The 27,260-nt window shown below is 47.0% G+C and overlaps 1 protein-coding gene across 3 annotated transcripts in view; it reads left to right on the top strand.

The window, feature by feature from the left end:
- The window catches only part of LOC124041930 (glypican-1-like), a 158,836-nt gene that overhangs the window by 93,385 nt on the left and 38,191 nt on the right, over positions 1-27,260 (top strand). For all 3 annotated transcript variants that reach the window (XR_006840008.1, XR_006840007.1, XM_046360114.1), the window contains exons 4-5: positions 18,175-18,402; positions 18,664-18,827. Coding sequence is in view for 1 of the 3 variants with exons in the window: in XM_046360114.1 (XP_046216070.1) it covers positions 18,175-18,402; positions 18,664-18,827 (392 nt within the window). In the remaining 2 variants the exon portion in view is untranslated. The remainder of the gene's footprint in view (positions 1-18,174; positions 18,403-18,663; positions 18,828-27,260) is intronic.

The raw sequence follows: 27,260 nt of genomic DNA, 5'->3' as shown, positions 1-27,260 counted from the left end.
ACAAAAAGAACCCCGCCCCGGCCGGAGAAGAAGAAGGCACTATGGTACCGGCGTCAAGAGACACAGACAAATAATCCTCGAGAGCCTTACGTTCGGGAGCCGACAGAGAGTATAGTCTACCTCGAGGAGGCGTGGTCCCTGGAAGGAGATCAATACTACAATCATACGACCGGTGAGGAGGAAGGGAGTTGGCTCGGGACCGACTGAAGACCGTGCGCAGATCATGATATTCCTCCGGCACTCCTGTCAAATCGCCAGGTTCCTCCTGAGAAGTAGGGAGAGAAGAAACGGGAGGGATGGCAGACATTAAACACTTCACATGACAAGAAACGTTCCAGGATAGGATAGAATTACTAGACCAATTAATAGAAGGATTATGACATACTAGCCAGGGATGACCCAAAACAACAGGTGTAAACGGTGAACGGAAAATCAAAAAAGAAATAGTCTCACTGTGGTTACCAGATACTGTGAGAGTTAAAGGTAGTGTCTCAAATTTGATACTGGGAAGATGACTACCATCTAAGGCAAACATGGGCGTAGGCTTGTCTAACGGTCTGAAAGGAATGTTATGTTTCCGAACCCATGCTTCGTCCATGAAACAACCCTCAGCCCCAGAGTCAATCAAGGCACTGCATGTAGCACCGAACCGGTCCAGCGTAGATGGACCGACATAGTAGTACAAGATCTAGATGAAGGGACCTGAGTAGTAGCGCTCACCAGTAGCCCTCCGCTTACTGATGGGCTCTGGCCTCTTACTGGACATGAAATAACAAAATGTCCAGCAACTCCGCAATAGAGGCACAGGCGGTTGGTGATCCTCTGTTCCCTCTCCTTATTCGAGATGCGAATCCCTCCCAGCTGCATGGGCTCAGTCTCAAAGCCAGAGGAGGGAGATGGTTGCGATGCGGAGCAGGGAAACACCGTTGATGCGAGCTCTCTTCCACGAGCCCGGTGACGAAGATCTATCCGTCGTTCTATGCGGATGGCGAGAGCAATCAAAGAGTCCACATCTGAAGGAACCTCCCGGGAGAGAATCTCATCCTTAACCGCTGCGTGAGTCCCTCCGAAAACGAGCGAGCAGCGCCGGCTCGTTCCACTCACTAGAGGCAGCAAGAGTGCGAAACTCAATGGAATAATCCGTTATGGACCGTTCACCTTGGCATAAGGAAGCCAGGGCCCTAGAAGCCTCCTCACCAAAAACTGAACGGTCAAAAACCCGAATCATCTCCTCTTTAAAGTTCTGGAATCTGTTAGAGCAATCAGCCCTTGCCTCCCAGATAGCTGTGCCCCATTCTCGAGCCCGGCCAGTAAGGAGTGAAATGACGTAAGCAACCCGAGCTCTCTCTCTAGAGTATGTGTGGGGTTGGAGAGAGAACACAATCTCACACTGCGTGAGAAAGGAGCGGCACTCAGTGGGCTGCCCGGAGTAGCAAGGTGGGTTATTAACCCTGGGTTCTGGAGGCTCGGCAGGCCAGGGAGTAACAGGTGGCACGAGACGTAGACTCTGGAACTGTCCAGAGAGGTCGGAAACCTGAGCGGCCAGGTTCTCCACGGCATGGCGAGCAGCAGACAATTCCTGCTCGTGTCTGCCGAGCATGGCTCCTTGGAACTCGACGGCAGTGTAACGAGCGTCTGAAGTCGCTGGGTCCATTCCTTGGTCGGTTCCTTCTGTCATGCAGGTGAACGAGGACCCAAACGCGACTTAACAGAAACAGAGTTTATTAATGTTCAAAACGGAATAACAGAAATCCTCTAGATTGTAGAGGGAAAACAACTGGAGAAGCGGCCACAGACTGCAGGTCGTGGGTAGGCGCAGGCCGTAGTCGACTGAGACACCTGCTCACACGCAGCGTCTGATGAAGGCACAAAACACGACAGGACAGGGTGATACACAATCACGGCAAAAACACGACAGGACAGGGCGAAACGCAATCACAGCATGGTGAATACAATACAAGGAACCGACGGCACAGGAACGGATCACAAAGGAATAAATAGGGACTCTAATCAGGGGAAAGGATCGGGAACAGGTGTGGGAAGACTAAATGATGATTAGGGGAATAGGAACAGCTGGGAGCAGGAACGGAACGATAGAGAGAAGAGAGAGCGAGAGAGTGAGAGAGGGAGGGGGAGAGAGAGGGATAGGAGGGAAAGAACCAAATAAGACCAGCAGAGGGAAACGAATAGCATGGGGAGCACAGGGACAAGACATGATAATAAATGACAAACATGACAATGTCAGCCTATTTTAGTCTGTGAGGCAAATACTCCTCATAGACTTGAATTAGATTTAAACACAGAGCTCTGGCTGACGGGCACACTCAGTTCTAGATGACCAAGCAACACAGTCTTATTTATTCATTGAATTAGACTTTTTATTTTTGAAATGACCCAGCTGGTCTGTTAAAGGGATAATGTGAGATTCTGTCATTTGTGTGTTTACAGCACATCTCCCTATTTCTCTCTATGAACACAAATCAAGAGACCCATGATTTGTCAGGCCAGGGTACAGATACAGGTAACTGCCAAAATAAAGGCAAACACTTAAGTAAATGAGAGATACAAAGTATATTGAAAGAAGGTGCATCCACACAGATGTGGTTCCTGAGTTAATTAAGCAATTAGCATCCCATCAGGCTTAAGGTCATGTATAAAAAGGCCCATTATTTAGGCTACCATGGCTAGAAGAGAGGGAAAAACAGAAGAGAGAGAAAAACATATTATAAAAGAGTGTGTGTGAGAGAAGGAGTGAGTCAGAGCGTGACAGTATGACAAACACTAGAAGAGTAGATAATAGTTTGAGAGAAAGAGAGGGAGAGATTATGTCATTCTACTTACCCAGAGTCAGATGAACATGTGGATAACATTTTGATGTTTGTGCGTGCAGTATGAAGGAAGTTTTGCGAGCCAATGCTACCAGCGTTAGCTCAATGACTGAAAGTATACAGGTAAGTTAGCATTATGCTAACACCAGTTATTATTGGCTTGCAATAATTGCTAACTATCCACTAACTTCATTCAGAATCTCACAGTATCCCTTTAAGTAACGCCATTTCAAACTGAGTTGGCTGGGATTGAATGTCCCTATGAAGAAGTTATTTTCAAAATTGTCTGAATAAAGCATTTGTCTAATAACAGATATATTATACAGCGTTAGGCGTATACTACCTGAAACCAGAAAGAATCATATCACATACTGTATCTTAATCTGTTATGATGCACTCTTAGAGAAAATGTTTCCAAAAGGGTTCTTCGGCTGTTCCCAAAGGAGAACCCTTTTTGGTTCCAAGTAGAACCCTTTTCGGTTCCATGCAAAACCCTCTGTAGAAAGGGTTCTACATGTAACCCAAAAGGGTTCTTTAAAGGTTTCTTCTATGGGGACAGCTGAAGAACCCTTTTAGGTTCTAGATAGCACCTTTTTTATAAGTGTGTATAAGCAGTTGAATTCATGCATTAAACCTCATTGAAGTATCTTGGGACTATCAGTAAACATTAGGATTTTCCACATAACATTAAAGCGTTTTCCAATTAGACCCAACATACACCGAGCATGGCATTCATTTTCCCAATTATAGACCACATACTTGATTCATTCTGAGACTAATTTCCTGTTTTCAGGGTCACCTCTGTTGATGTCAGAAATGCCAAGGACATCTGCTCCATTGTGCCGCCTGATTGGCTCGTGGTCTTGGCATGCAAATCATGTTGGGCGGAAGCCAGAGTTACAGCGTCCTAAACGCCAAACACATTACTCACTATGAAGAGAGGGTGGAGGGAGAGAGAGAAGGAGGGATGTTGGGAGGAGACAGGGAACGATGGAGAGAGATGGAGGAAGAGTAGAGAGAGAGAGGGAAGGGAGCGGGGTGGACGGAGAAGAGGGAAGGATGGAGAGAGATGGAGGAAGAGTAGAGAGAAGGAAGGGGAAGGGAGAAAGAGTAGAGAGAGGGAAGGGAGCGGGGTGGACGGAGAAGAGGGAAGGATGGAGAGAGATGGAGGAAGAATAGAGAGAGGGAAGGGGAAGGGAGGAAGAGTAGAGAGAGGGAAGGGAGCGGGGTGGACGGAGAAGAGGGAAGGATGGAGAGAGATGGAGGAAGAGTAGAGAGAGGGAAGGGGAAGGGAGAAAGAGTAGAGAGAGGGAACGGAGCGGGGTGGACGGAGAAGAGGGAAGGATGGAGAGAGATGGAGGAAGAGTAGAGAGAGGGAAGGGGAAGGGAGAAAGAGTAGAGAGAGGGAAGGGAGCGGGTGGAAGGAGAAGAGGGAAGGATGGAGAGAGATGGAGGAAGAGTAGAGAGAGGGAAGGGGAAGGGAGAAAGAGTAGAGAGAGGGAAGGGAGCGGGGTGGAAGGGGAAGAGGGAAGGATGGAGAGAGATGGAGGAAGAGTAGAGAGAGGGAAGGGGAAGGGAGAAAGAGTAGAGAGAGGGAAGGGAGCGGGGTGGAAGGAGAAGAGGGAAGGATGGAGAGAGATGGAGGAAGAGTAGAGAGAGGGAAGGGGAAGGGAGAAAGAGTAGAGAGAGGGAAGGATGGAGAGAGATGGAGGAAGAGTAGAGAGAGGGAAGGGAGCGGGGTGGAAGGAGAAGAGGGAAGGATGGAGAGAGATGGAGGAAGAGTAGAGAGAGGGAAGGGAGCGGGGTGGAAGGAGAAGAGGGAAGGATGGAGGAAGAGTAGAGAGAGGGAAGGGGAAGGGAGGAAGAATAGAGAGAGGGAAGGGAGCGGGGTGGAAGGAGAAGAGAGAACGATGGAGGAAGAGTAGAGAGAGGGAAGGGAAAGGGAGGAAGAATAGAGAGAGGGAAGGGAGTGGGGTGGAAGGAGAAGAGGGAACGATGGAGGAAGAGTAGAGAGAGGGAAGGGGAAGGGAGGAAGAATAGAGAGAGGGAAGGGAGCGGGGTGGAAGGAGAAGAGGGAACGATGGAGAGAGATGGAGGAAGAGTAGAGAGAGAGAGGGAAGGGAGCGGGGTGGAAGGAGAAGAGGGAAGGATGGAGGAAGATTAGAGAGAGGGAAGGGAGCGGGGTGGAAGGAGAAGAGGGAAGGATGGAGAGAAATGGAGGAAGATTAGAGAGAGGGAAGGGAGCGGGGTGGAAGGAGAAGAGGGAAGGATGGAGAGAGATGGAGGAAGATTAGAGAGAGGGAAGGGAGCGGGGTGGAAGGAGAAGAGGGAAGGATGGAGAGAGAGAAAGAGAAAGACTGAAGGAGAAGAGCGAAGGGGGAGAGAAGGAGAGTGAGCGATGAGGGGTGCGAGAGATGGAGAAATGTTCCATTTGGGAGAGGACCAGTAAGAGAAAGAGGGAGAGGAGGGGGACCTACAAGCAACAGGGAGAGGGGAAGAAAAAACAGATGGAAACTTATGGAGAGAAAGAGGAGAGAATAAATAGTGCATGAGACAGAAAAACAGAAAAGAGATAAAGAGAGAGAGAAACAGAGCAAGAGAGAGAGAGAGAAACAGAGCAAGAGAGAGAGAGAAACAGAGCAAGAGAGAGAGAGAAACATAGCGAGAGAGAGAGAGAAACAGAGCAAGAGAGAGAGAGAAACAGAGCGAGAGAGAGAGAGAAACAGAGCAAGAGAGAGAGAGAAACAGAGCGAGAGAGAGAGAGAAACACAGAGCGAGAGAGAGAGAAACAGAGCAAGAGAGAGAGAGAAACATAGCGAGAGAGAGAGAGAAACAGAGCGAGAGAGAGAGAGAAACACAGAGCGAGAGAGAGAGAAACAGAGCAAGAGAGAGAGAGAAACAGAGCGAGAGAGAGAGAGAAACACAGAGCGAGAGAGAGAGAAACAGAGCAAGAGAGAGAGAGAAACATAGCGAGAGAGAGAGAGAAACAGAGCGAGAGAGAGAGAGAAACACAGAGCGAGAGAGAGAGAAACAGAGCGAGAGAGGGAGAGAAACAGATAGAGAAAGAGAGAGAGAGAAGTATCGGAGTGCTGGTGTGTCAGAACACAAACACTCTCCATCCATCACAACACTTATCAGCTGTGTGGTTAGTGCCGTTAGCCCGCGGATCACCACGGTCCCTTAGGAAGCATTTAGATGCCATTAAAATACCACTATATTAAACAGACACACACACACGCTGAAAGACACCATTCATCAACTGATGTATGTAGGCTCTCTCTCTCTCTCTCTCTCTCTGACCACGACACCCTCTCCCAATGTCTGACTATGGCCTTGGAAATGTGGTCCATTGTTTGGGCAACGGGTATATACAGCTGGAGGTAGTTGAGACTCATTGAGATGTATGATTTGTCATAATTTGTTAAGCATTGAAGTATCAATTGTCATTATGGTTTAAATCAAATCTAAATTGTATTCGTCACGAACGTAGTTTACAGCAGGTAAACGTGCGGAGAATGGTGACGGAGTTGTATGTAACAGAATAGGTTACTGTTGGACTCTTTTTGGTCCTCATCAAAGCCCAGAGTAGATTTGTTGGTTGTTTGTGTATTCTGCATGTGACAGGGAGTGCCAGGAGTGAAGATGGAGAGGCAAGGAGAGAAAGAGAAAAAGAGAGAGGAAAGAGAGGGACAGCCATAGAGGAAAGGCAGAGAACTGCTGTTGAGTGGCCTGGGGCTGGTTCATCCATGAATGGCCAAGATAGCCAGGTCTAAAACAACCACATCAGCACAATGCATCCCTTCCATCTCTTCCTCCTTCTCTTCCTCTCCCCTCTCTCTCCTCGCTGACTCACTCACTCCGTCTCCCTCTCTTTCCTCCTCACTCTCCCTCCCTCCCTCAGCCAAGGAGCGTTCTGTTAACCCAATCATTCACCACTTGTCACACTGGACAAATACAATTAGGAGGATCGGATACATTGGCGCCGAAGCAACCACGGTTCACCCCTCCATCTCTCTCTCTGTGTCTCTCCATCTCCCACCTCACCACAAATTAGTTGTTTATAGCCAGAACCACAGTAAGCCCTCGTGGGGAAGAAACTGATTCAGGATCAGCATGTAATGAGTATCAGTGGTACATCCCCCACTGAGCTCTCTGTTAGAGACTGGTTCAGGATCAGGGAATAATGAACAGAGGTGGTACAGGGTAGACCCAGTAAGCCTCCAGTTGGAGTTATTGGCAGTGGGAGGAGGATCAACGTTAACTCCGAAACACAGAGGCACAGAATCCCACAACAATGCCAGGGCTTATCAGAGATAGAGGAGGGGAGAGAGAGAGAGAGAGGGGGAGAGGGAGAGAGGGGTGAGCGGAGGTAGGGAGAGAGAGAGAGAGAGAGGGGTGAGCGGAGGTAGGGTGAGAGAGAGAGAGAGAGGGGTGAGCGGAGGTAGGGTGAGAGAGAGAGAGAGAGGGGTGAGCGGAGGTAGGGAGAGAGAGAGAGGTGAGCGGAGGAGGTGAGAGAGAGAGAGAGAGAGAGAGGAGGAGGGAGGAGAGAGAGAGAGAGAGAGAGAGAGAGAGAGAGAGAGAGAGAGAGAGAGGGCGAGCGGAGGTAGGGGAGAGAGAGAGAGGGGTGAGCGGAGGTAGGGAGAGAGAGAGGGGTGAGCGGAGGTAGGGAGAGAGAGAGAGAGGGGTGAGTGGAGAGAGAGAGAGAGAGAGAGAGAGAGAGAGAGAGAGAGAGAGAGAGAGAGAGAGAGAGAGAGAGAGAGAGAGAGAGAGAGGAGAGAGAGAGGGTGAGCGGAGGTAGAGAGAGAGGAGAGAGGGGGTGAGCGGAGGTAGGGAGAGGGAGAGAGAGAGAGAGGGGTGAGCGGAGGTAGGGAGAGAGAGAGAGAGGGGTGAGCTGAGGTAGGGAGAGAAAGAGAGGGGTGAGCAGAGGTAGGGAGAGAGAGAGAGGGGTGAGCGGAGGCGGAGGTAGGAGAGAGAGAGAGAGGGGTGAGCGGAGGTAGGGAGAGAGAGAGAGGGGTGAGCGGAGGTAGGGAGAGAGAGAGAGGGGTGAGCGGAGGTAGGGAGAGAGAGAGAGGGGTGAGTGGAGGTAGGGAGAGAGAGAGAGGGGGTGAGCGGAGGTAGGGAGAGAGAGAGAGGGTGAGCTGAGGTAGGGAGAGAGAGAGAGGGGTGAGCAGAGGTAGGGAGAGAGAGAGAGGGGTGAGCGGAGGTAGGGAGAGAGAGAGAGAGGGGTGAGCGGAGGTAGGGAGAGAGAGAGAGGGGTGAGCGGAGGCGGAGGTAGGGAGAGAGAGAGAGGGGTGAGCGGAGGTAGGGAGAGAGAGAGAGGGGTGAGCGGAGGTAGGGAGAGAGAGAGAGGGGTGAGCGGAGGTAGGGAGAGAGAGAGAGGGGGGAGGAGTGGAGGTAGGGAGAGAGAGAGAGGGGTGAGTGGAGGTAGGGAGAGAGAGAGAGGGGTGAGCGGAGGTAGGGAGAGAGAGAGGGGTGAGTGGAGGTAGGTAGGGAGGGAGGAGAGAGAGAGGGGTGAGTGGAGGTAGGGAGAGAGAGAGAGGGGTGAGCGGAGGTAGGGAGAGAGAGAGAGGGGTGAGCGGAGGTAGGGAGAGAGAGAGAGGGGTGAGTGGAGGAGGGAGAGAGAGAGGGGTGAGCGGAGGCGGAGGTAGGGAGAGAGAGAGAGGGGTGAGCGGAGGTAGGGAGAGAGAGAGAGGGTGAGCGGAGGTAGGGAGAGAGAGAGAGGGGTGAGTGGAGGTAGGAGAGAGAGAGAGAGGGGTGAGCGGAGGTAGGGAGAGAGAGAGAGGGGAGGAGTGGAGGTAGGGAGAGAGAGAGAGAGGGAGTGAGTGGAGGTAGGGAGTAGAGAGAGAGGGGGAGGAGTGGAGGTAGGGAGAGAGAGAGAGAGGGGTGAGTGGAGGTAGGGAGAGAGAGAGAGGGGTGAGCGGAGGTAGGGAGAGAGAGAGAGGGGTGAGTGGAGGTAGGGAGAGAGAGAGAGGGGTGAGCGGAGGTAGGGAGAGAGAGAGGGGGAGGAGTGGAGGTAGGGAGAGAGAGAGAGAGGGGGGTGAGTGGAGGTAGGGAGAGAGAGAGAGAGGGGTGAGCGGAGGTAGGGAGAGAGAGAGAGGTATGGAGGAGTGAAAAATAGAGCCAACAGCATTATTGAGAAATACTGAGCACACCGTGTGTGTGTGTGTGTGTGTGTGTGTGTGTATGTGTGTGTGTGTGTGTGTGTGTGTGTGTGTGTGTGTGTGTGTGTGTGTGTGTGTGTGTGTGTGTGTGTGTGTGTGTGTGTGTGTGTGTGTGTGTGTGTGTGTGTGTGTGTGTGTGTGTGTGTGTGTGTGTGTGTGTGTGTGTACTTGCACGTTTTTGTGGATTGAGCAAAGTGGCTGGTATTGAGACATGGGTGGGAGTGTATGGATTTCAGCAGACATGTATGAAGGGTGAATATTAGAAACACAGAAAGGAAATGAGAGAGTCAGAACAAGCCAGAGACATGTCAAGCTGTTCCACTAGTTCAACTTCATATCATTACAAACGGAACCATTCATTATTCTCTTCTCGCTGCTGGAGAAAGTCATCAGAACACAGACACCAGGCTTATCACAGGTTCACTGTGTGTATGTGTGTATGTGTGTATTTGTGTGTCAGAAAGAGAGAGAGATGGTATTTTATTTAACCTTCATTTTGACAGGAATTCAAGTTGAGACCAATGTCTCTTTCACAAATGATCCCTGTAATTCAAATCAAATAAAAATCCAAGTTTATTTGTCACGTGCGCCGAATACAAGCCCTAACCATCAGTGCAATTTTTAAGTAAAAATAGGTATTAGGTAAACAATATATAAGTAAAGAAATACTAAATAAAAACAAAACTGTAAAATGACAGTCAAAATAATATTAGTGAGGATATATACAGGTGATACCGGTACAGAGTCAATGTGCGGTGGCACCGGTTAGTCGGGCTAATTGAGGTAATATGTACATGTAGGTATAGTTAAAGTGACTATGTATATATATTAAACAGAGAGTAGCAGCAGCGTAAAAGAGAGGGGGGGGACACAATGTAAGGCTAGTGGTTAGAGCGTTGCACTAGTAACTGGAAGGTTGCAAGTTCAAACCCCCCGAGCTGACAAGGTACAAATCTGTCGTTCTGTCCCTGAACAGGCAGTTAACCCACTGTTTCTAGGTCGTCATTGTAAATAAGAATTTGTTGTTAACTGACTTGCCTAGTTAAATAAAGGTCAAATTAAAAAATAAAATAGTCCGGTGGCCATTTGATGAATTGTTCAGGAGTCTTATGGTTTGGGTGTAGAAGCTGTTAAGAAGCCTCCTGGACCTAGACTTTGCGCTCCGGTACCGCTTGCCGTGCGGTAGCAGAGAGAACCGTGTATGACATCAAATAGGAAATGAAAAACAGGATCATTGAAAACAAACACATCTTTCATCAAAAAGGTCCTCAAGTCAGCAGTCTGAATTGGTCTAGAGGTACCAAAGCAGATTACGTACAAGTCTGTGTTATTCAATTCAAACACATCTTTCATCAAAAAGGTCCTCAAGTCAGCAGTCTGAATTGGTCTAGAGGTACCAAAGCAGATTACGTACAAGTCTGTGTTATTCAATTCAAACACATCTTTCATCAAAAAGGTCCTCAAGTCAACAGTCTGAATTGGTCTAGAGGTACCAAAACAGATTACGTACAAGTCTGTGTTATTCAATTCATGTGAAAGATTATTACTAATTTAACATTATGTCTGGGTTATCATGTTAGCATATGTTCAGTATAGAGTAGTCTATAGCCCTAGTGTGCATATCCCCCAGGTCACCCCAACCTGAAGCTCTGACAATGGGGATGCTCAGCCCTCAACCCCTGCTTTAACCTGGAAGTCATCTTGCTGATGAGGGGATGGGGATGAGGACACACACACACACACACACACACACACACACACACACACACACACACACACACACACACACACACACACACACACACACACACACACACACACACACACACACACACACACACACACACACACACACACACACACACACACACACACACACACACACACACACACACACACACACACACACACATGTCATGTTAATGATCATCATTAGTCACCACAGCAGAGAAGGGACTGGTTGCCCTATGGCACAGTAAGAGATTACTAAACACTCATCACTCACCCTGTTCTAAATCTCTAGGATTTTCAACATACCCATGTACGAATCTTATCTAAAGGATAACAAACATTATCTGACTGCGATTCACGCTGTTGTACTGTATGTTTAAAACTATGCATGACTATTAACCAAAGCATGAATTTTCCAACTCTTTCCAACTCTATTTTAGACTATTTTAGGCTGTGATTCAATTCAATCATCCTTTTTTGGTTATGCACCATTAAAAGACAGTGTTACCGGAGATCGCAAGTCAATAATGCTGATGTCGGCTCAATGGTAAAATGACCTTTAAATGTCAACTGCGCTACATTGTTTCCTGACCTGTCTTGCAACCCAGCTAAGACAACAGTACAGCCACAGCAACAGTCTGCTCCTGTCATACGCTGTCAACCCAGCTAAGACAACAGTACAGCCACAGCAACAGTCTGCTCCTGTCAACCCAGCTAAGACAACAGTACAGCCACAGCAACAGTCTGCTCCTGTCAACCCAGCTAAGACAACAGTACAGCCACAGCAACAGTCTGCTCCTGTCAACCCAGCTAAGACAACAGTACAGCCACAGCAACAGCTCTTAGTCTATTAGTGAAATTAGTATAAATGTGAAAGGATTTATACTTTTACTTTTGATACAATTACATTTCATTTTGATACATAAGTATATTTATACTTTTACTCAAATAGTATTTTTTGGGATGACTTTTACTTTCACTTTAGTCATGTTTTGTTAGGGTGTCTTTAGTTTTACTCAAGTATAACAATTAGGTACTTTTTCCACCACAGCTCACAGAACTGGACCGCAGAGTGCTGAAGCGTGTAGTGAGTAAAATTCACCTGTTCTTAGTTGCAACACTCACTCCCGAGTTCCAAACTGCCTCTAGAAGAAACGTTCGCACATGAACTGTTCGTTGGGAGCTTCATGAATGCCAAGTGTTGTCTGGAGTGGTGTAAATCTTGTCTCCATTGGACTCTGGAGCAGTGGAAACACGTTCTCTGGAAGGATGAATCATGCTTCACCATCTGGCAGTCTGACGGATTAATCTGGGGTAGGAGGATGCCAGGAACACGCTACCTGCCTCAATGCATAGTGCCAACTGTAAAGTTTGGTGGAGGAGGAATAATGGTCCGGGGCTGTTTTTCATGGTTCGGGCTAGGCCTGTTAAGTCCAGTGAAGGGAAATCTTAACGCTACAGCATACAATGACATTCTAGATGATTCTGTGCTTCCAACTTTGCGGCAACAGTTTGGAGAAGGACCCTTTCCTGTTTCAGCATGACAATGCTCCCGTGTACAATTTGAGGTCCATACAGAAATGGTTTGTCGAGATCGTTGTGGAAGAAATTGACTGGCCTGCACAGAGCCCTGACCTCAAGCCCTGACCTCAACCCCTTCAAACTCCAGAGTGGCGCAGCGGTCTAAGGCACTGCAGCTCAGTACTAGAGGCATCATTACCAACCTTGGTTCGATTCCAGGCTGTATCACAACTGATCTTGATTGGAATTACCATAGGACGGCACACAATAAGCCCAGCATCGTTAGGGTTTGGCCGGGGTAGGACTTGCCTAGTTAGTATATTTAAAAAACACCTTTGGGATAAATTGGAATGCTGACTGTGAGGCAAGCCTTATCGCCCAACATTGGTGCCTGAGCTCACTAATGCTCATGGCTGAATGGAAGCAAGTCCCTGTAGCAATGTTCCAACATCTAGTGGAAAACCTTCCCAGAAGAGTGGAGGATGTTATAGAAGCAAAGGGAGGACCAACTCCATATTAATACCCATTATTTTGGAATGAGATGTTCGACGAACAGGTGTCCACATACGTTTGGCCATGTAGTGTATGAGTGCGTCTGCTTGCGTCCCTGCCTACGTGCGCTTGCGTGTGTGCACGTAGGTGTGCATGTGTGCGTGTGTGACAGCAGAACGTCACTCCGGGCTAATCCTAACAGGCACAGAGGTCTGGATACGTCTGTCTGACTGGCATCTGGTCAGGTGGCAGGGGAACGATCTGTCATCCAGTCAGAACCACACCGACCAAGCACTTTGCTCTGCACGGAAAGGCCTGGAATATAACTGGATGGTTCTGTGTTTGTTTGGCCCTGAGCTTTCAGGTAGTTGCCAGGGATGAAGGTGTTGATGGCCCTAGGGCTTCTCACTGTGTCCGTGTCTCTGGTTCTGGCTTGCCCTCGGCCACCCAGCTGTCCACTGCATAGGCTTTTGGTTGAATACGAAACCATTTTTTTTGTGCAATACTAAGATACACATTAGTTGCTTATACATAATCTCTCGTGGACAGACTATGTAAACATAAATGGTAGATCTGTCATGATACAATGCGATAAGTGAAATAGTGAGCAGCATGAGTTCCGGTGCTTGGGTTTTTCACCACTGGTTATTTGGACAAATCACAATTTCACAGGTGTTAGCATCATTCGTATTTCTTGTTCCGATCCTCCTTCTTTCTTTTTTCTCTAAACTGGATCGGTGTCCCTATACCGGGACGGTTGATCTAATGTGCGCTAATGTGATTAGCATGACGTTGTATGTAACAGCAAAATTTCCAGGACATAGATATGTTTTATATGGGCAGAAATATTAAATTATTGTTAAGCTAACTGAAGTGTCCAATTTACAGTAGCTATTACAGTCAACAACAAAACACTTGTATCAAGGCAAATGGTTTGATACATTACCTCTGAAGGTAAATAATGTACTTACATTCAGTAATAATGCTCTGATTTGTCATCCTGAGGGTACCTGACAGTAATAAAATGTAGCATAGTTTTGTTTGATAAAATGAATTTATTTTTTAATTCAAATGTAGGAACTGGGATATACAGTTTGAACCCCTGCTGTCTCTGGCTCCATACCTACCCCACCCAACCATCTAGATGTGTGAAAGTTGGTGTATAAGCTAATGATCCATCATGTATGACATTCCTGGGAGTGTGTAAACAAAACAAATATATTACCATATAGTTATCTTGAAAATACTTGAAAATGTATCAATTCACCATTTGGGCACATTTGGGCTGACTTGATACAAAATATTGTACAGTATCGCAACGCTTCACTGGATCAATCTGAAACTTTGCACGCACACTGCTTCCATCTAGTGACCAAAATCTGAATTGTGCCTAAACTGTAATATTATATAATGGCCCTTCTCTTGCATTTCAAAGATGATGGATTAAAAAAAAAATGAAAATGCATGTGTTTTTGTTTGTATTTTCTTTTAGCAGCTCTAATGTGTTATATTCTCCTACATTCATTTTACATTTCCACAAACTTCAAAGTGTTTCCTTTCAAATGGTATCAAGCATATGCACATTCTTGCTTCAGGTCCTGAACTACAGGCAGTCAGATTTGGGAATGTTATTTTAGGCAAAAATTGAAAGAAAGGGTCAGATCCTTATTAACATCCATGGACCCAGAACTTAAAGAGCAACTGAAGGAAATAAACAACTTCTCTCATATAAAATGGCCTATGTGGATTCGATATGAGTCAAAAACATTTATTGTAGTGTCAAAATTGAGTACAAAGTGTAAATTAAATAATTTTGGTCATAAAGTCAGTCTTGTCCAAAACAGAGATTTGTAAGATAATTATGGAAAATGGTATGTCACGGAATGAAGGGTTCTGTAACAGTTTTAATTGGGTTGGAGTTATTTCAATCCTGTCTACAGCTGGCAGCACCACAATAATCATCAATTCAGAGCGCAGCTGCACATGACCCGATGTAATGCCCATGGTCAATTTGGTTTGACATTCGATATCCCTACACAATGTACATGGGACAATATTTTTAAATGTCAATAGCTCCAAATTGTAAAACTCTAACCAAATATTTTAAGCATTTGATGAGTAAACTAAAAGATGTGCAACATCAGAATATTGTCCAATGAAAATGTTATAATTTATTGATGGTCCCTAACGAGCCCAGAGATACACTTTCCAATATCAAACCAACTTTGTCACGGTCAGCCGGCTAAAGCTAATTGACTAAATAAGTTGGCTTGATTGCTAGTTAGTCTAGGCTACTTCCAGACACAAATACCTGGTTAGATGGTTTCAAGTTATTTAGAAGGGTGAGTAACTGTGTACTGTTTTGGCTGAGTGAAAGCACAAATGCTTCCCACGTTCGAACACACACACACACACACACACACACACACACACACACACACACACACACACACACACACACACACACACACACACACACACACACACACACACACACACACACACACACACACACACACACACACACACACACACACACACACACACACACACACACACACACAAAGCACACCTCCATGACCCAAATCTTGTTCTCAGTCACATTTCCTAATGAGGAGATTTGAAACGGAGGCTAAATCAGAAAGTTCTTAACCCCTTTAACACCTGACTTTAGTTCTGGGTTAACTGAGCTTATTTAAACACTTAGTCTCCCAGTTAGTCCTAGACTGAAACTTCACCATAACAAAGTCCATTATCAGTACAGACTTCCTGTGATTCACTACTTTCATTAAAGACTCGCTCCCTTCGCCTCTAGCCATTATTTCTGGTCGCGTTGGCTTTAACTAGGAGTCTTTCTTTCTGTAATGTTTCACAATCAGTCCCCAGCAACACAGCATATATTACTGTCTTATTCCTCTCCTGATAATAATTTGATGGTTCATTATTATAATGTTTAATTCATTTGTTATAGAATAGTGACATCATCAAGGCCCTGCTTAGTGACAAGGCCCTGCTTAGATAATGCAGTGCGGTTGGGTCAGTGTGAGCTTTAACATTCTATTACGTAACATATTCAACACTGTTGGATCGTCTTCAGGCAGTGTGTCTGCGTACTGGATGTGTGTGGTGAATGTGGAGAATGTTTGCTGGGTGTGTATGTGTGTGGTTGAGTGTGTTCAAATCCATTTTCAAGTCTCTGTTTGTGCTTGTGTGTGTGAGAGAGAGAGAGAGAGAGAGAGAGAGAGAGAGAGAGAGAGAGAGAGAGAGAGAGAGAGAGAGAGAGAGAGAGAGAGAGAGAGAGAGAGAGATATTAGTGCTGAGCTAAGGGAATTCTCATAGAGGCTCAGTGATTCCTCCCCCCATCTGGAGAGCATGGCGAGCAGGAAGTAGATAAGAACGTCTTCAAAGAAAACATTTCACACACATTAAAGACGACGCAGTGAAAATGTTTTCTTAAACAGTGCAGTTGCAGCCCAGCCTGTTATTGTGTAGTGTGTTTTTGGCCAAAGCCATGGTATTGACTGGCTGAGAGTCCCATTCCAGAAGGACTGGGTTTGTCTGCTGTTTACGTTGCTCTCTGTGTTTGTGTGTGTGTGTCTCTGCAGGCCTGTGTCTGTTTGTGTTAGGGTTTGAGTGTGTGTGTCTCTGCAGGCCTGTCTCTGTTTGTGTTAGGGTTTGAGTGTGTGTCTCTGCAGGCCTGTCTCTGTTTGTGTTAGGGTTTGAGTGTGTGTGTCTCTCCAGGCCTGTATCTGTTTGAGTGTGTGTGCCTCTGCAGGCCTGTGTCTGTTTGTGTTAGGGTTTGAATGTGTGTCTCTGTAGGCCTGTGTCTGTTTTTGTTAGTGTTTGAGTGTGTGTGTCTCTGCAGGCCTGTGTCTGTTTGTGTTAGGGTTTGAGTGTGTGTCTCTGCAGGCCTGTGTCTGTTTGTGTTAGGGTTTGAATGTGTGTCTCTGTAGGCCTGTGTCTGTTTTTGTTAGTGTTTGAGTGTGTGTGTCTCTGCAGGCCTGTGTCTGTTTGTGTTAGGGTTTGAGTGTGTGTCTCTGCAGGCATGTGTCTGTTTGTGTTAGGGTTTGAGTGTGTGTCTCTGCAGGCATGTGTCTGTTTGTGTTAGGGTTTGAGTGTGTGTCTCTGCAGGCATGTGTCTGTTTGTGTTAGGGTTTGAGTGTGTGACTCTGCAGGCATGTGTCTGTTTGTGTTAGGGTTTAAGTGTGTGTCTCTGCAGGCATGTGTCTGTTTGTGTTAGGGTTTGAGTGTGTGTCTCTGCAGGCATGTGTCTGTTTGTGTTAGGGTTTAAGTGTGTGTCTCTGCAGGCATGTGTCTGTTTGTGTTAGGGTTTGAGTGTGTGTGTCTCTGCAGGCATGTGTCTGTTTGTGTTAGGGTTTGTGTGTGTGTGTCTCTGCAGGCATGTGTCTGTTTGTGTTAGGGTTTGAGTGTGTGTGTCTCTGCAGGCCTGTGTCTGTTTGTGTTAGGGTTTGAGTGTGTGTGTCTCTGCAGGCATGTGTCTGTTTGTGTTAGGGTTTGTGTGTGTGTGTCTCTGCAGGCATGTGTCTGTTTGTGTTAGGGTTTGAGTGTGTGTGTCTCTGCAGGCCTGTCTCTGTTTGTGTTAGGGTTTGAGTGTGTGTCTCTGCAGGCCTGTGTCTGTTTGTGTTAGGGTTTGAGTGTGTGTCTCTGCAGGCATGTGTCTGTTTGTGTTAGGGTTTGAGTGTGTGTGTCTCTGCAGGCATGTGTCTGTTTGTGTTAGGGTTTGAGTGTGTGTGTCTCTGCGGTCCTGTGTCTGTTTGTGTTAGGGTTTGAGTGTGTGTGTCTCTGCAGGCCTGTCTCTGTTTGTGTTAGGGTTTGAGTGTGTGTCTCTGCAGGCATGTGTCTGTTTGTGTTAGGGTTTGAATGTGTGTCTCTGCAGGCCTGTGTCTGTTTGTGTTAGGGTTTGAGTGTGTGTGTCTCTGCAGGCCTGTCTCTGTTTGTGTTAGGGTTTGAGTGTGTGTCTCTGCAGGCCTGTGTCTGTTTGTGTTAGGGTTTAAGTGTGTGTGTCTGCACAATGTAAGTGTATGTTAGAGAATCTCTCTATATCCCACTCAGTGCGTTTTATTTGGATGGCAACATTATCTTCCACTGCGCATCCCATCCTGCCTCAGAATACATTTAAACACTTCCTCTCTGGGTTCATCTCTGTGGCATATTTCATATGCAGTACAAAGCAATGAGACAGAGCCCCAGCCCTCACAGCTAAGCTACACTAAACGGTATTATAGTAAACAGCGCTGCTGTTGTTTGTCGCCAGAAAAAAATACAAAAACATTCAAGGGAAATTATACTCTTTCATTCTTGCATTTTGTTTGCTTCCCCCTGGAAATGTATCCATTTCATAATAAGAATTACATGAAGAAAAAAACTAAATTCAACTGTTTAACACTGTTGAACATGTCCCGTTTCCTGTCTCATTCCAGGTTACCTCCTGGAGTTGCTGAACCGTTCTGAGGGTGTCCTGCAGCAGTCGTATCCTCCGGCGCTGGGTTCCCTGTACACCCAGAACACCCGCGTGTTCTCTGACCTGTACACAGAGCTGAGACGGTACTACCGTGGTTCCAGCGTTAACATAGAGGAGGCGCTCAACGAGTTCTGGGCCCGCCTGCTGGAGAGGATGTTCAAGGGAGCCAATGGACGGTATCTCATAGGTACCTAAACATTACACATTGAACTTAAATAGGTTCTTTGAAATGTTCAACTTTCGAAATCTCCATTGAAAATAAATGCTGCTTTCTCCAAACTCTTGCATTGAAATTGAATTCACCCCAACCTTGGTAAATATTTTCATGAATTTCCTCTTGTATGATTTCAACTTTTATTCTTAACTATGTGAGGCCGTTATATTGCTTTAGCTATCACTTGTGTATTGTATGAAGAGCGTTTTACTAATAAAGTTATTATGATTGCAGGCGATGACTACCTGGAGTGTGTGTCCAAGCAGTCGGAGACGCTGCGACCCTTTGGTGACACCCCCCGAGACCTCAAGTTGAAAGTGACACGTACATTTGTGGCGGCACGCTCCTTTGTCCAGGGACTGGTGATCAGCGGGGAGGTGGTTCGCAAGGTGTCACAGGTAAAACTGACCCATCTTTCTCCGTCTATCTTTGTCAGTGTTGTTTATCTCCTCGCTCTACTCATTTTTCTCTCTCTCTTCTATTTATTTTTTCTCATCCTTTCTCAAACCTGCTGTACATCAAGCTGGCATCAATCTGGCACGACCACCGTGAAACTTTAAAAGGCATTTGGAGCTTTGAGATACAAGCATTCTATCAAACTAATGTTACCGCATGAGAGAAGGATCCCTTGTGCCTCTTTTTCTAATGTAAAGAAATGTCTGAAAGGTTCCACGGATCCTACAATATCCAGCATTTATTTTGTCTTGTCTTGTTGTCTCTGGTTTCAGACAGTTCTTTATAGCGTTGTGTGTCACACTGTGTACAGTAGTCCTCCAGCGACTCTATACTTCTTCGCTCGAACAGTAATGTGGTCAACACTGGGCCAAATAACAGCATATAAACAGTGCTGGGCATCTCATTGCAAGCCAATCAATCTCTAATGGAGTAACGGAGGAACAGAAGAGGGAGAAATCTAGGACCATAACAGCAGGTTGTTTACACACACAGTGTGTACAGGAGAGGGACAGAGTGAGACACAGCTCTGGACAATGTTAATACCTGAGGGGGAGAGAAAGGGAAGGAGAGGAGAGTGGAGGAATGGAGGAGAGAGATAAAGGGGGAGACAAGGAGGAATGGAGTAGAGGAGGAAGTATAAGAGGGTAAATGGAGGAAATGGAGAAGAGAGAGATAAAGGTATAAGAGGGGGAGACAAGGAGGAATGAGGGAGGGGGAGACAAGGGAATGGAGAGGAGGAGAGGAAGGTATAAGAGGGTAAATGGAGGAATTGAGGAGAGAGATGAGGAAGAAAGGGGGAGACAAGGAGGAATGGAGTGGAGAGAGGAGGAGAGGAAGGTATAAGAGGGTAAATGGAGGAATTGAGGAGAGAGATGAGGAAGAAAGAAAGGGGAGACAAGGAGGAATGGAGTGGAGAGAGGAGGAGAGGAAGGTATAAGAGGGTAAATGGAGGAATGAGGAGAGAGATGAGGGGGGAGAGGAGATGAGGAAGAAAGGGGGGAGACAAGGAGGAATGGAGGAATGGAGTGGAGAGAGGAGGAGAGGAAGGTATAAGAGGGTAAATGGAGGAATGAGGAGAGAGATGAGGAGAGAGATGAGGAAGAAAAGAGGAGATAAGCAGGAATGGAGTGGAGAGAGGAGGAGAGGAAGGTATAAGAGGGTAAATGGAGGAATTGAGGAGGGGGGAGATGTATGCCTCATGTGGAGTCTGGAGTCTGATTGGACCAGCCAGGGGGGCAGAGGGCTGAGTGGAATGCCAGAAGGCATGCTGGGATATGGGTACCCTCTCTCCCTCCCTGCCTTCTCCCTGTGGTTCTAATCAGACTGTAATAGGGATTGTGGTGGATTGTGCTGTTAGGAGAAAGTGAAATGAGGGAGAGAGAGAGACAGAGGGAAAGTACAGTAGAGCGTTTGGGTGAGAGAGGGAGAGAGAGCATCGAGAGAGTGGAAGTGAGAGGAAGGAGTGAGTGGAAGGGACACTCATGTACACACATGTTGACCTTGACAAGAGATCACTGTGAGATGTACACCTACACCTCGCCCCACCTCTGCCAATCAAATCATACTGTACCACATAAAGTAGACCCACGATAGCTCTATCATTTGTGTGTGTGCATATGTGAATGTGCCCAAGAGTACACCCTGACCTCATTGAGAATGGCAGCGGCTGCCAGCGCCCTGACATTAGTGCAGGGATGACATTTTGTAATTTTGTAAAAGCCGCTCTAATTACTTACACATTTTCCCCAGCCGACCTCATTTAATGAACATATCACTCAATGTCCTTCAGCGGCAGCAAAACGGCTACAGTCAGGAAATATGGATCAGATCAAGTAGCTCTGGGGAGACAAGGGAAGAGAAGGGGGAGGGAGGAGAGGGGATAAAATGGAAGAGAAGGGAAGAGAACAGAAGGGAGGAGAATGGCAGAGAGGGAGAAGAAAGGAATAAAGGAAGGAGAAGGAAGATAAGGGAAGGGAGGAGAAGGTAGAAGGGAGGGGAAGGGAGGAGAAGGAGGAGAAGGGAAGGGAGGAGAAGGAAGAAGGTAGAAGGGAGGGGAAGGGAGGAGAAGGTAGAAGGGAGGGGAAGGGAGGAGAAGGAAGAGAAGGGAAGGGAGGAGAAGGTAGGGGAAGGGGGAGAAGGAGGGAAGGAGGGAGGAGAAGGAAGAGAAGGGAAGGGAGGAGAAGGTAGAAGGGAGGGGAAGGGAGGAGAAGGAGGAGAAGGGAAGGGAGGAGAAGGTAGAAGGGAGGGGAAGGGAGGAGAAGGAGGAGAGAAGGGGAAGAATAAAGGAAGGAGGAGAAGGTAGAAGGGAAGGGAGGAGAAGGGAAGGAGGGAAGGAAGGAGAAGGGAAGGGAGGAGAAGGGAGTAGAATAGAAGGGAGAAGGGAGAAGGGAATGAGAAGGAAGAAGGGAGAAGGGAAGGGAGGAGAAGGTAGAAGGGAGGGGAAGGGAGGAGGAGAAGGGGAAGAGAAGAGAAGGGAAGGGAGGAGAATGGCAGAGAGGGAGAAGAAAGGAATAAAGGAAGGAGAAGGAAGAGAAGGGAAGGGAGGAGAAGGTAGAAGGGAGTGGAAGGAAGAGAAGGGAAGGGAGGAGAAGGAAGAGAAGGGAAGGGAGGAGAAGGAAGAGAAGGGAAGGGAGAGGAGAAGGAAGAGAAGGGAAAGGAGAATGGAAGGGAGAAGAAAGAAGGAAGAAAAGAAGGGAAGGGAGGAGAAGGTAGAAGAGTGGAAGGAAGAGAAGGGAAGGGAGAAGAAGGAAGAAAAGGGAAGGGAGGAGAAGGGGGACAAGGGATAAGTAGGGAGACAAGGGAAGGAGGAGATGGGAAGATAAGAAAAGGGAGGAGATGGAGGGGAAGGTAGAAGGGAGGGGGAGGGAGATAAGGAAGGAGACTGGGTGAGAAGGTAGGAAAAGGGAGGAGAGGGAGTGGAAGGGAGGAGAAGGTAGGAGAAAGGAGATACGGGAGGAGAAGGGAGACAAAGGAAGAAAGGGGGGGAGAAGGGAGGAGAAGGTAGGGAAAGGGAGAGATGGGAGGAGACAGGAGGAGAAGGTAGGATAAGGGTGGAGAAGGGAGGGGAAGATAGGAGAGGGAGGAGACAAGGGAGGAGAAGGGAGACAAGGGAGGAAAAGGGAAGAAAAAGGGAAGAATGGGTAGGGAGAGAAGGGAGGAGTAGGGAGGAGAAGGAAGAAAGGGAAGGGAGGAGAAGGGAAGAAGGGGAAGGGGGGGCAAGGGAGAAGTAGGGAGACAAGGGAGGAGATGGGAAGATAAGGAAAGGGAGGAGAATGGAGGGGAAGGTAGAAGGGAGGGGGAGGGAGAGAAGGAAGGAGACTGGAGAAGAAGGGAGGAGAAGGGAGGAGAAGGGAGTGGAAGGGGAGGAAAGGGGGGAGAAGGTAGGAGAAAGGAGATAAGGGAGGAGAAGGGAAGGGAGGGGAGGGGAGAGAAGGTAGGAGAAGGAAGGAGAAGGTGGGAGATAAGAGAGGAGAAGGGAGACAAGGGAGGAAAAGGGAAGGGGTAGGGGAAGGGGGAGAAGGGATGTAAAGAGAGGAGGGGGAAAGGGAGGAGAAGGGAGAAGGAATAAGGGAAGGAAGGAGAATGGAGGGGAAGGTAGAAAGGGAGGAGAAACGAGGAGAAGGAAGGAAAAAGGAGGAGAAAGGAGACAAGGGAGGGGAGGGAGGAAGAAGGGAGGGAGATAAGAAAGATAAGGGAGACAAGGGAGGAGTAGGGAGAAAAGATAGGAAAGAGAGAAGGGAAGGGAGGAGAAGGGAGGGAAAGGGAAGGGAGGGAGGAGAAGGGAAGGGAGGAGAAGGGAGGGGAAGGTAGAAGGGAGGAGAAGGGAGGAGAGGGAGGGGTGGGTAGAAGGAAGGAAGGAGAAGGGAGATGGTAAGGGAGGGAAGACAAGACAAGGGAGGGGTGGGAGACAAGGGATGAGAAGGGAAGGGAGGGAAGGGAGGAGGAGAGAGACAAGGGAGGATAAGGGAGGGGAAGGTTGAAGGGAGGGAGGGGAGGAGAAAGGAGGGAAATAAGTGGTGTGTGTGTTTGAGATAGCTAGCAACTGCTTATCAGCATGGCACCGCACAGGCTGGCAGTGCTCTGCAGTCCTGTAAGCCAATCTGGCTGGTCTGGAGGGCAGACCCAAAGGGCATACGTCATGAATGGAAATGCCAGCTAACCGTGTCAACCCATGCTAATACTCCTCCTTGTTCCCCTTCTACAGTATGCCTGCGGCTAGGCTATGCTAACTGTTGCCATGCTAATGCCTGACTTTATTCCCGTACGTCCATGCTAATTCTAATGCTTGTTCCTCTGTCACAGAAGTCTATGCCTGTGGCTAATAGCTAGGCTACGCTAACTGTTTCCATGCTAATGATTTGCCTTATGCTCACGACTACATTTAGCTTCGCTACCTTTGGTATTGGTAATTCTAGGCTTTATTCCCTTATGCTTGCAGCTACACCACACTATGCTACGCTGTGTGTGCTTAATTGAGCCATCCCAAGGTCCTTTTGTGTGGGCTGCATGTCTTGTCTCCTCTACAGGGACACACAGAGAGACTGAGGCCGGGATAGATGCATCACGCTAACATTCTAACGTCACATCAGCACAATACTGTTAACCCTTACCTTGCCTTACAGAGAGACCATTTCTGTGGTGTTCACATTGTTAGTATACTTTCACTCATGGCTAATAGAAAAATATGGGTACTAATAGTTGATATTAACCCTTTGATTTCATTTTTTCATAAAGGATAGCGTGAACAGTATTTTTCTCTATTGTGACAATATCAATCTTTCCCCAGAGAGTAAGGGAAAATATCTCATTGGTGCGCTGATTTGAACACTCCCCTTGCCCTGTGCGTGACTGGGGACATTTTTCACCAGTTCACCAATATTGACCCCCTACAGAAGAGCAGATATTTCTCAGTAGTAGTGATCTGATTTTAACCTTACTCTTGTGTAGAGGGGGCCATTTCTCATGGGTGCGCTGATATTAACAAACCCCACAGCCAGGGGGGACATTTTTCAGAGGCGCACTGACATTAACTGCTATAGCAGGAGCTGATTGCCTGAGCCCCTGGCTGTGCTTTATGGTGCCGTTTCCTTTCCAAAAGCTTCAATCTGGCAACAACGCCTTTTTACTGCCCAGCTCCACACACTCCTGCCTGCAGATGTGTGTGTGTGTGTGTGTGTGTGTGTGTGTGTGTGTGTGTGTGTGTGTGTGTGTGTGTGTGTGTGTGTGTGTGTGTGTGTGTGTGCGTGCGTGCGTGCGTGTGTGTGTGAGAGCCTCAAAGTAGAGGTCTGTGCAGTCCGATTTCTTCATCCCACCCGCAGCTACAGGTCCCACACCCAACCATAAGAAATTGGTTAAATTACCAGAGAGTCTCACATGGCCCATTATATTAGGCTAGCGGTATTACTGGGATATACACTGCTCAAAAAATCAAGGGAACACTTAAACAACACAATGTAACTCCAAGTCAATCACACTCTGTGACATCAAACTGTCCACTTAGGAAGCAGCACTGATTGACAATACATTTCACATGCTGTTGTGCAAATGGAATAGACAACAGGTGGAAATTATAGGCAATTAGCAAGACACCCCCAATAAAGGAGTGGTTCTGCAGGTGGTGACCACAGACCACTTCTTAGTTCCCATGCTTCCTGGCTGATGTTTTGGTCACTTTTGAATGCTGGCGGTGCGTTCACTCTAGTGGTAGCATTAGACGGAGTCTACAACCCACACAAGTGACTCAGGTAGTGCAGCTCATCCAGGACGGAACGTCAATGCGCGCTGTGGCAAGAAGTTTTGCTGTGTCTGTCAGCGTAGTGTCCAGAGCATGGAGGCGCTACCAGGAGACAGAACAGTACATCAGGAGATGTGGAGGAGGCCGTAGAAGGGCAACAACCCAGCAGCAGGACCGCTACCTCCGCCTTTGTGCAAGGAGGAGCAGGAGGAGCACTGCCAGAGCCCTGCAAAATGACCTCCAGCAGGCCACAATGTGAATGTGTCTGCTCAAAAGGTCAGAAACAGACTCCATGAGGGTGGTATGAGGGCCCGACGTCCACAGGTGGGGGTTGTGCTTACAGCCCAACACCGTGCAGGACGTTTGGCATTTGCCAGAGAACACCAAGATTGGCAAATTCGCCACTGGCGCCCTGTGCTCTTCACAGATGAAAGCAGGTTCACACTGAGCACATGTGACAGAGTCTGGAGACGCCGTGGAGAACGTTCTGCTGCCTGCAACATCCTTCAGCATGACCGGTTTGGCGGTGGGTCAGTCATGGTGTGGGGTGGCATTTCTTTGGAGCCAAACAACCCTCAATGTGCTCGCCAGAGGTAGCCTGAATGCCATTAGGTACCGAGATGAGACCCCTTGTGAGACCATATGATGGTGCGGTTGGCCCTGGGTTCCTCCTAATGCAAGACAATGCTAGACCTCATGTGGCTGGAGTGTGTCAACAGTTCATGCAAGAGGAAGGCATTGACGCTATGGACTGGCCTGCCGGTTCACCAGACCTGAATCCAATTGAGCACATCTGGGACATCATGTCTCGCTCCATCCACCAACGCCACGTTGCACCACAGACTGTCCAGGAGTTGGCTGATGCTTTAGTCCAGGTCTGGGAGGAGATCCCTCAGGAGACCATCCGCCACCTCATCAGGCGCATGCCCAGGCGTTGTAGGGAGGTCATACAGGCACATGGAGGCCACACACACCACTGAGCCTCATTTTGACTTGTTTTAAGGACATTACATCAAAGTTGGATCAGCCTGTAGTGTGGTTTTCCACTTTAATTTTGAGTGTGACTCCAAATCCAGACCTCCATGGGTTGATAAATTTGATTTCCATTGATAGTTTTTGTGTGATTTTGTTGTCAGCACATTCAACTATGTAAAGAAAAAAGTATTTAATAAGAATATTTCATTCATTCAGATCTAGGATGTGTTATTTTAGTGTTCCCTTTATGTTTTTGAGCAGTGTATAAGATAAGCCAATAGGCTAGACATAGCTTGTAGAGTTGGAGAGAGAGCAGACATTTGCAATGTCTCTGGAGCTACATATTGCATATACCCTACCCTTTAGGAGTGGGATGGTTTACAGACAGAAACAAATATGGGTGATCAATATTTATTTCTAGGCCATGTAGTAAACTATAGCTTAATCATATATAGGAAGGGCATTTCCTTGGAAAGATAACTACCCTTCTCAAGCACATGCATAGGCTATATCCTACTCTATTTAATTGAGACCACATATGCACCTGATCTCGCATGCCCAGAGAGGTATGGTTACTGAACTTGAAGCAGCAAGAATGATGAGAGAGGACACTTGCACGTTGCCTTGAGCTACGCTTTGCTTATAGGATATAGCCTATATTTTAGGAGTGGGACGAATTGCCGGCAGAACTTGAATGTGTGTTTTTCTGGGTCTGGGGATCAGTAGCTTAAGTCACTGGTGGGTGGTTGTATATTGAGTACAGAGAGCATGAATACAAATGCAAAAAAGTATGAATACAAATTAAAATGTTGGGAGAGATAAGTAAGATGGGGTGAAGAGAGTGATAAAACATGCAATATAACTAGGTTATATGACTAGGATATATGACTAGGATATATGACTAGGATATATGACTAGGATATAGGACTAGGGTATAGGACTAGGATATAGGACTAGGATATAGGACTAGGATATAGGACTAGGATATAGGACTAGGATATAGGACTAGGATATAGGACTAGGATATAGGACTAGGATATAGGACTAGGATATAGGACTAGTAATAAGACTAGGATATAGGACTAGTAATAGGACTAGGTTATAGGACTAGGTTATAGGACTAGGATATAGGACTAGGATATATGACTAGGATATAGGACTAGGATATATGACTAGGATATAGGACTAGGATATAGGACTAGTAATAAGACTATGATATAGGACTAGGATATAGGACTAGTAATAGGACTAGGTTATAGGACTAGGATATAGGACTAGGATATAGGACTAGGATATAGGACTAGTAATACAACTAGGACATAGAACTAGTAATATGACTAGAAATAGGACTATGATATATGACTAGGATTTAGGACTAGGATATAGGACTAGTAATAAGACTAGGACATAGGGTTAGTAATAGGACTAGTAATAGGACTAGTAATAGGACTAGTAAAGGACTAGGATATAGGACTAGTAATAGAACTAAAAATAGGACTATGATATATGACTAGGATATAGGACTAGGATATAGGACTAGTAATAAGACTAGGACATAGGACTAGTAATAGGACTAGTAAAGGACTAGGATATAGGACTAGTAATAGGACTTATTATGTGACTTTTTAAGCAATTTTTTCACAGCTCTACACACTGACCTGACACT

The sequence above is a fragment of the Oncorhynchus gorbuscha genome, linkage group LG08 (genome assembly GCF_021184085.1).
Source record: "Oncorhynchus gorbuscha isolate QuinsamMale2020 ecotype Even-year linkage group LG08, OgorEven_v1.0, whole genome shotgun sequence".
In the NCBI taxonomy this organism is placed as follows: Eukaryota; Metazoa; Chordata; class Actinopteri; order Salmoniformes; family Salmonidae; genus Oncorhynchus; species Oncorhynchus gorbuscha.
This window is presented reverse-complemented; position numbering and strand designations above follow the sequence as displayed.